The 8,904-nt window shown below is 40.1% G+C and overlaps 2 protein-coding genes and 1 long non-coding RNA gene across 8 annotated transcripts in view; 2 read left to right on the top strand and 1 right to left on the bottom strand.

Annotated features, from left to right (window-relative positions):
* The first annotated feature begins 480 nt into the window (after positions 1-480).
* On the top strand, positions 481-1,603 carry LOC104809859. The gene is made up of 3 exons (XR_771219.1): positions 481-635; positions 1,229-1,321; positions 1,420-1,603. It is a non-coding gene; the product is annotated as an uncharacterized LOC104809859 (long non-coding RNA).
* A 2,346-nt stretch (positions 1,604-3,949) lies between these two features.
* LOC104809858 (protein ENHANCED DISEASE RESISTANCE 2-like) lies at positions 3,950-8,898 on the bottom strand. 6 transcript variants are annotated; one of them, XM_010535949.2, is made up of 11 exons: positions 8,674-8,898; positions 8,181-8,504; positions 8,002-8,079; positions 7,782-7,893; positions 6,336-6,392; positions 5,979-6,252; positions 5,828-5,870; positions 5,396-5,717; positions 4,745-5,031; positions 4,561-4,608; positions 4,198-4,239 (listed from the first exon to the last, which is right to left on the bottom strand). In XM_010535949.2, exons 2-8 carry the CDS (start codon positions 8,231-8,233, stop codon positions 5,699-5,701), a joined length of 636 nt encoding a protein of 211 aa, XP_010534251.1. In that variant the 5' UTR covers positions 8,234-8,504; positions 8,674-8,898; the 3' UTR covers positions 4,198-4,239; positions 4,561-4,608; positions 4,745-5,031; positions 5,396-5,698. The 6 variants fall into 6 exon arrangements, 5 of the variants coding, with proteins under 5 accessions (XP_010534254.1, XP_010534251.1, XP_010534250.1 ...); XM_010535948.2 differs by having other exon boundaries at positions 8,718-8,898; XM_010535950.1 differs by lacking the exons at positions 4,198-4,239; positions 4,561-4,608; positions 4,745-5,031 and adding an exon at positions 5,075-5,103 and having other exon boundaries at positions 8,718-8,898.
* The window catches only part of LOC109116534 (UPF0496 protein At4g34320-like), a 1,075-nt gene continuing 852 nt past the window's right edge, over positions 8,682-8,904 (top strand). The window contains exon 1 of the mRNA XM_019202153.1: positions 8,682-8,689. Coding sequence (XP_019057698.1) covers positions 8,682-8,689 — 8 coding nt within the window. The remainder of the gene's footprint in view (positions 8,690-8,904) is intronic.

Raw genomic sequence — 8,904 nt, 5'->3', positions numbered from 1 at the left:
ATCGTGTGTAACGTACATTGTACTCAATCTGAGGTTGTGGGTTTTACTTTTTACCCGAAGACGCTCTGTGAAATTAAGGCCAGATGCTTCTGGATCGTCGAGAGGTTCCGGTACACGAAAAGAACCGGGTGAAAACCGGAAACGCGACATACCGAATCGTCCATTACTACTAATTTAAACTCCGGTTCAGTATTTCTGACTCTCTTAACCGAAAAAGAAAACAAAAAAAGGTGAACCGGATTGCTATTCAGAGATTTAAGTAGAACATCCAGAGGCGGAGAAGCTATTTTCGATCCAAGTTTCGAAGAGATCTGTCTCTGTTCGAAAAGGCTTTGCGAATCGGTGATTCGATGGGGGATTATCACTTCATGTACAAGGACGTGCGATGATATCCAGAGGAATCTGGGAAATCTCCCGCCGAAGCCTCCGACGTTCAAGCCGCCCGCTTTTACGCCGGCGGAGGACGAGGCTTGATCTAAGATTCAAACATCTTTTTCAGTATATGTATTACAGGCCTCTCACTCTGATATCATCACAGCATACATGAGTCGGGAATCACTTGGAGATGTGGTCGAATGATAGAACTAACAGAAAGGTGTGGAGATTCTTGTCCCACAAAAATCAAATATGCTGAGGTACGTATTTTGAAAATTGAATCTGGCAGGCATATGGAGTTCTTAATATTTACATTAATATAAGTGACAAGAAATTTGCAATCTTTTGGGTTTGCGTGTAAATCATGTAATCGGCCCAATTTTTGAATTCAAATGGGCCTGATTTCTGACCGTTTTAATGGAAAAAACTGGGTTATTATGAAATATCGAAAATACCCTTACACTCTGTCTTTTCTTTTTGGGCGAAAATGCCGACCCTTAAATAAGAGGATCTGGATTCTTATTCCATCATTTCTCTCTCTCTCTCCCCCTCTCTCCCCCTACAATGGCGATTAAATCTATCTGGGTTTTTCTTTCGCTATCTCTTCCGGTTCTTGGAGTTTCTTGTGACTCCGCTACTCATCTCTTAATTTCGGTTTCTCCGTACTGATTTCTACGTTTACCCACCTAGTGAACCCAAGGCCAGAAAACCTAGTTTTTCTTCATTTGCATGCTTCTTCCTGATTCCACGCGTGAAGGTCTGGTTTTGTAGAAAAATCTGGTTTTATAGAAAAAGTTGCATCTTTCCTGTTTTTCTTTGAAGCTTTGTAACATTTTCTGGAAACTCTGTACAGGTGCGATCAAGAGACATACTTAGCCGAAGCCCACGTTAGTCCTCTTTTCTGTTCTTATCAAATCAATCTCTCTCTCTCATGCTTATGACGATGGTAATCTTTTCTGAAATTTCAAACTTGTTATCTTTGTGTTGAAGCGTATTAAGTTGTTGGGCTTAAAATGTTCATTGAGTTCTTTCTTTCTTTTTTAGGTTGGTATTGTTCCGATGGAACTACAGAATGGTAAAAACGAAGTACTTGAGGCCAAGGACACCACGGGGTGGAACCATATGTGAACCTGTAAGTTCTTGAAAAGCAAAGATTCATACCTTGTAAGTGCTCTTCTCTGTTTGAATTTCTGCTTGATTAGGAAAATTATCTATATATATTAATCTGTGAAAGGTGGAGAAGGAGATGGAAGGAGATGGAGAAATCGCTGTTGAAATCGATGGATTTTTCGCCGCCTCGGAGCCAGTACTTCTCCAGTCTTCCGTCTTGACCTCTCTTGAATATCTCTCTCTCTCTCATCGAGAAAGAGATGGAATTAGCCATGTCTTTCTAACACAGGCTGTCTGATTATCTCAAATGGGTTCGAGCTCAAACTTACAAAGAAATATCTTAAATGGTGCTAAAGATTAAATACGCAGATGACCTGAAGAAAGATTTGCTATCGATAATATTACATGTAACTGTACCATGCATAAGCAAAAATGAATGATCGTATATTGCAAAGATATTTCTTTGTACACGCAAGTTTTGCATTACAAGTGCCGACGCAGAATCTCTGTCCTGACAGCGCTGAAGAGACGAAGCTCTCCGTCTCCTTCCACTTCTCCTAGGGTTCCCGTCGAACCAAAAAACCCAGAATCCATCAGCTACAATCGCCTCAGGATCCGATCAATCTCGCTCGATAAACTAACCGGTTGCGTCGACGACATGAACGAAAATGTCAGAAAGCTCTTCCTATCTTCCGAGAGAGATACGAACCTCGATGTGCTCAACCTCGTCAACGATTTCTTCAACACCAACACCGAATTAGCCCTTCTCTGCGAATCTCTGAAGAAATGTCTGGAAAAAGCTGATCTTGGAGAAACCATAGTTCCCGAAACCTTGTCCGGTTTTATGGAGGAAAAAAAGAAAAGAAAAATGGAGTTTCAGTAAAACTCTCCAAAATCTCGGGAGCTTCAAAGATTTCTCAAGCGAACAACAACCCTTTCGCCATAGCTTTGTACAGTGCAGCTCCTAGTAAGGATATATATATTCAGCATCACTTGCGGATGGAATATTCTCGTTGAAATGTATAACTGCACATTGACAAATGCGGTCAAGAGCCGAGGACATAAAAATCATGGAGGAAAGCATAATAATAACCTCGTAATTCGATTTTAATATTCTCTGTTCTCCCTATAGAAGAAATTTTAAAGTATCTGGCATAAGTCTTATGCAAAACAGAAACCAGATTTGTTGCATCACTACTCAAAAGCAGCAGACTTACCTATCTTATAATAATCCTGATGACAATTTATGAAACTGTAAAGAGATTTTTTTCATTTATCTTTTTGGTTAACCTGTAAACATTTCTTGATCTCATATATGTATACACATATATACACAATGATCTATTTGGTAGAGTAGGAACGGGTGCATACCGTTTGAAGGGACTCAGAGAAGAGAAACTGGTTAAGGCTTGGAAAGCACCAACCAAGCAACCCCGTCTGATCTGAAGGTTATTTAGCATCATGGCTCTCATCAAGGCAAGTAGGCTAGCCCGGTGGAAATTTTCCGGCCGGCAGTGGCCGGCCGGTGGGTCTATGTGGTGGTGGGTAGGTTTCGTGTTTTGAGGTCTGATTAGTCTTCAAATCGAAAACGTTGAAAATGTTATTACATGTTTTCGTTCGTTTTGGTTTATCATAAGCTTCTTTGCACTTCCGAGCCAAGTCCCGACAAAGAAATTATCATTTGAAGCGAAAAAAACATCAAAATATCATTTATAAAGCAGAGGACCTTCTCACTAAATTTTTTTCAATTATCAGTCTCTCTCCTGAAAAGCGGTCACAACATCGATATAGACTTGGTTTGTTAGCTTCGATAGAACTTGTCGTAGCGGTGAAACCACAATTGAACTCGAATATAACGTTATCAGTAATAACGATACGAAACTTATCCAATGTAATAAAATATTTTACTTTTATGTAAAGCTTCCGGAAAGATCATCTCCAACTTCCTGAAATGGTTTGGATCATGTCATTTTCTTATTTAAAAAATATAAATTAATCAAAAGCAAAACATATACACATATATACATACACATATATAAACATACGTACATATACAAATATATATATATATATATATATAAATGTGTGTATGAATTTGTATATGAATATATGTGTATAAACACCTTAATTTTCGCCACTTCACACAAAGCAAGAAATGTCCCTCTTTCTATCGAATCAATCGCTGCCTTTTGGCGTTTCAGAGCGTCCCGCGATTTCTTCCACACGGAAGAGATGAAGAGACCCAGAGGACCCATCGGCACGAACGACACGACCGCACCCAACGCCGCAAACACCGGCGGAGCCACCATTAAACCGAAGAAATTATCCTGCCTCAGGTACTTGCAAGGCCACAGCTTTACCGAGCAAGCAGGCTTTTGTTCCGACAGCCCGCTTGATCATCCAGCATCCCTGTGATTGTTACAAAACCGCGACAGCTACATGCCAAAAATTTCAGAGAATTAAACCGAAGAAATTATCCTGCCTCAGGTACTTGCAAGGCCACAGCTTTACCGAGCAAGCAGGCTTTTGTTCCGACAGCCCGCTTGATCATCCAGCATCCCTGTGATTGTTACAAAACCGCGACAGCTACATGCCAAAAATTTCAGAGACAAGAAGGATGAGCCGAGTTCACTTGCCTGAACAATGCTTGGAATCAACTTAAATCTCGATTCCCGGTACATGTCACTAAGACTTGTTCACAGGCCTACCAGCAGCAGAATAGAGGACCAAACAACAGTTGGGCTTTGCTGGAATCTGGCAGCCATGAGAAATAAAAACGTGTCAGACTCCGCCGTAGTTAGACCCGAGCTCTCAACTCACAAACATATAACCTCAGCTTTGGATGGAACACGATTGCCAGGGAGGAAAAAAAAGAACGAAAGATGTGAGGAAGTGGTTACATATCAGAAATTAAGAGCACAAAAAACTAACTGAAAAAAAGATTTATCAAACGGCAGATTCATAATTTATTTTTTTGAAGATCATAGTTCAATGTCTGCATTTGTTGGCATGTTTCGAAGCATAACTTTGGACAACAGCTTCACCTATAAAGCTTATATAGGGTATTAACCGAACCTGAAGATTCGTGACGAGGATGAAGGGTAGCTTTTTCCCTGCTTCTGACTACAAGCAAGAGAAGTTCATATCAGGCAACCAAACAACAGAAACAAACAGTGTCAACAAAGTAAATCATTATTGTTTGTTTCGTTCTTTGTTTTCCAAATATAATCATATCCCGGATATATGAGAGTACCCGAACCTCATCCACAATGCGGGAGGAAACATTGACAGAGTAAATCATTATCGGGCACGCCATGGTTTGAAGAAGTGTTCCCATATTCTTATTTGAAGACAGGAATCTAGTTTCCGAGAATTCTCAGACGAATTACTCAGTTTCTTATAGAAGAAGAGGCCATCAAAGCATAGAGCAGGTAAAGGCAGCACCTGAACAAGACAGTTGGGATGAAGAGCAATGTGATCTACGGCTTTATCAACGTTTAACCAATCCACTGCTATAAGTTTGAGAAGAGGCTCTCCACCCATCACCTGACATTATATCATCAAAAAGACATATATAAGCATTTCTACATGTTGAAAGTGACTCAAGACTGGAAGAAACTAAAGTCGAAGTTTTTTTTGTTGAAGAAATCAGAAACATAAACTGGTTTAGTTACTCTTTTTGATGTAGCAGGTAAAAAAGAAGATGGAGTAGTTACATATTTTGTAGCAGGTATTATTTTTAGGTGTATGGGCTGAAATTTGGTTTGTAGTAGTTATGTTTTGTGTGCTTTTATATGTACGTTTGGAAGATATGAAGTTCATATAAAAAAAAAAAAAAAAAAATAGTTTCTCAAAAGTGAGAGAGTGATCAAACGAAAGAGCAAATTTAAGAAGAAGAAAGGGGACTTACTTTGATAACAGTGGTATCAGAGCTGAACAGATCTTGGAGGCTGAAGTGAGCACAAACACAAGCTGGAACATGGATCAATCTGTAACATCAGAATCTGGTCTGTTTTCAACCGGACCACCAGTTTTTGATGGAGAAAATTATCAAGTCTGGTCTGTCAGAATGCAAGCTTTCATGGAGGGGACTGATCTATGGGAAGCAGTGGTCGAAGATTATGATGTGGCACCATTACAGGCAAATCCGACAGTGAATCAGATTAGGATTCACAAAGAAAAGGTTACAAGGAAGGCAAAGGCTAAGTCTTGTCTATTTTCTGGTGTCACCCCTGCAATATTCACAAGGATCATGAAATTGACCTCAGCAAAGGATATGTGGGATTATTTGAAGAAGGAGTATGAAGGTGATGAAAAGATCAAAGGGATGAAGGTGCTAAACCTGTTGAGAGAGTTTGACAGGCAACAAATGAAATCAAGTGAATCTGTAAAGGAGTACATTGATCGCTTGGTAAGTATTGTGAACAAAATCAGAATTCTTGGTACTGATGTTGATGATAAAAGAATTGTGCAGAAAGTTTTGGTGTCTGTACCAGAACGTTTTGAAGCCACAATTGCATCTCTGGAAAACACCAAGGATCTCTCAGACCTGAAACTAGCAGAGGTCCAAAGTGCTTTGCAAGCACAAGAACAAAGAAGGCTCATGAGAAAAGATGAGTCTGCAGAGGGTGCATTGAAGGCCTCCGAAAAAAACTGGAAGGCTAGCAAAGGAAAATTCAGCCAACAGAAATCGAAACATGATTCGAGTTCATCGAAACAAGGAAATATGTCATATGAGGGTGGAGAAAGGAAGGTTGTGTATGAGCCCTGCAAGCATTGTACAAGAACAAATCACCCTCATTGGAAGTGCTGGAAGAGACCAGACTTCAAATGCAGAAAGTGCAACAAACCTGGTCATATTGAAAAGTTTTGTCGAAGCAAAATGCCACAAACTGCAGAAGCTCAACCTGCAGAAACAAATGAGGTAGAAAATCTGTTTGTTGCATCTTGTTTTGTTTCAAATGCTGTGAAGAATGGTTGGTTGGTTGATAGTGGCTGCACTAATCATATGAGTGGGAATAGAAATCTGTTTAAAAGGTTAGATACATCATTCAAGTCCAAAGTCAGGATTGGAAACGGTGAATACATTCCTGTAGAAGGGAAGGGTGATGTGCTAATCAATGGATCAAAGAATAACAAGCTGCTGACAGAGGTTCTATTTGTGCCACAAATAGACCAAAATCTGCTAAGTGTTGCTCAGTTGATTGAAAAAGGGTACAAAGTTGTCTTTGACAGCAATGAGTGTATCATTGGAAATGATACAGATGATGTTTTGTTCAGGATTCAAATGAAGAATAAAAGTTTCTGTTTTAATCCTGCAATCGAGAAACATGAGGCTATGCAAAGTGAGGTGACAGATTCTGATATTTGGCACAAGAGAATGGGACATTATCATGATCAAGGTCTCAGTTATATTGTGAGATATGGTCTGGCAGTTGGTTTACCAGAATCGATCAAAGACTCCAGCAACTGCAGAGCATGTTCGATGGGAAAGCAGAGAAGATTGCCATTCCAAACTTCAAATTGGAGAGCAAAAGAAAAGTTGGAACTAGTTCACACAGATGTATGTGGTCCTATGCCGGTTGAATCTTTGATTGGGAGTAGGTACTTCATCATCTTTGTTGATGATTTCTCACGTATGTGTTGGATATATTACATGAAACATAAGTCTGAGGTGGATGAGATATTTCAGAAATTCAAGAATGAAGTAGAGAATGAAAGCAACTGTAAAATAAAGGTAATCAGATCAGACAATGGATCTGAATACACTTCAAATCGATTCAAAGCTATCTGTGAAGAATCTGGTGTGAAGCATCAGTACACAGTCCCTTATTCTCCTCAGCAGAACGTAAAAAAAAAAAAAAAAAAAAAAAAAGTTTCTCAAAAGTGAGAGAGTGATCAAACGAAAGAGCAAATTTAAGAAGAAGAAAGGGGACTTACTTTGATAACACTACAAGAAGATAGCCCTTCTTAAAGCGCATCACAGGATCGTCAGATTTGAGGACAATGTAGTTCGGAATCAGAATTCTGTCAAACCCATGTGGTAATTGTCCTAAGTTTAGGGAATTAACTTGTAGAGATAAAGAAACCACAAGCAGCAATATAAGACAAGAACAAAAACAGAAACTTGGGGGGTATGTCGATAACACAAAGGGCAGTGATATTGCAGGAGAACCAGACCCTTCATTCTTATAATACAATCTCGAGGAAATGTATGTTTGACCGTAAAACAAAATAGAAGAAGAAGGAAAAGCTTAAGATTGTTTATTTTTCCTTCAGAAAGAGCGAAACCTTACCTTTGCATTATCTTTTAAGTAAGTTCTTCCTCTGATCATAAACCCCATGCCGCTAGGGGAACCAACAGCGTGAATCCTTATCGTCTTTTCCTTTCCGCAAGGATCCTTGGAACTGACTTAGACCAATGGCCACAGGATCAAAACTAGCAGCCAAATCAAAGCTTGAGCTTGGAGCTAATATCAGAATGGAGATGATGTCATTACAGCCGAGTTCACTTGCCTGAACAATGCTTGGAATCGACTTAAATCTCGAATCCCGGTACATGTCACTCCCATCGACGAAGACTTGTTCACAGGCCTATCAGCAGCAGAATAGAGGACCAAACAACAGTTTGGTCATTAAGCTCTTTCTGCTGAATCATTTGCAGGATTCAAAGAGAAAATTTCAATCATACTCACTTCGACGGCATTCTTACCCAGAAACAGGCCACGATGTAATTGCTGTTATCCATCACGTAGGGTTTCCCATCGCCATCGGTTCTCAGCCAAATTCAATCTGATCAGATTGTAGCTCCACCGGCATCGCCAAACTAGCTTCGTCTCGACGGCCACGACGATGAACTTCTCCGCCGCCGCCTCGGCCTTTGACCTGTTCCAGATTCGGATCGGCGCCATCTCCATCGATGGCGAGATCGATCGGGATCCCCAACCACAGACCCTGCTTCTCCGGCGCTAGATGCCTACGATGTCGGAGAGCTCGCCGGATCCGGTCGACGGAGAAGGCTGCGGTGCAGACGATTTTTTATTAACCAATAATTAGGAAAATGAAAATCTGAAATAACAGAGAAATATAGAACTAATTATATAATATAATTAACACAACGGAAAAAAATTAAACGTTCGCAAAATTTAAAATTTGAAATGACAAAGAAAAATTGAAATTCGAACTAACAAAGAGAAATGGAAGCGTATAAATTCAGGATCGCAGCAACTAACGTTCACATTTCTCTCTCTCTCTCTTGCTCTCTCTCTCGCTCTCGCTCTCGCTCTCGCTCTTGCTCTTGCTCCTGCTCTTGCTCTGCTTCCTGAATTCTCTGTTGTTGTTGATAATCTGTTTTCTTGTTTGATTTCGGAGACGAATCACAGAATGCCGAGGACTTCCAGGATACGACGCGTACTCTCC

This window comes from Tarenaya hassleriana, unplaced genomic scaffold (genome assembly GCF_000463585.1).
Source record: "Tarenaya hassleriana unplaced genomic scaffold, ASM46358v1 Cleome17, whole genome shotgun sequence".
NCBI lineage: Eukaryota > Viridiplantae > Streptophyta > Magnoliopsida > Brassicales > Cleomaceae > Tarenaya > Tarenaya hassleriana.
Note: the sequence above shows the minus strand (reverse complement) of the source record. Positions and strands in the feature narration are given on the sequence as shown.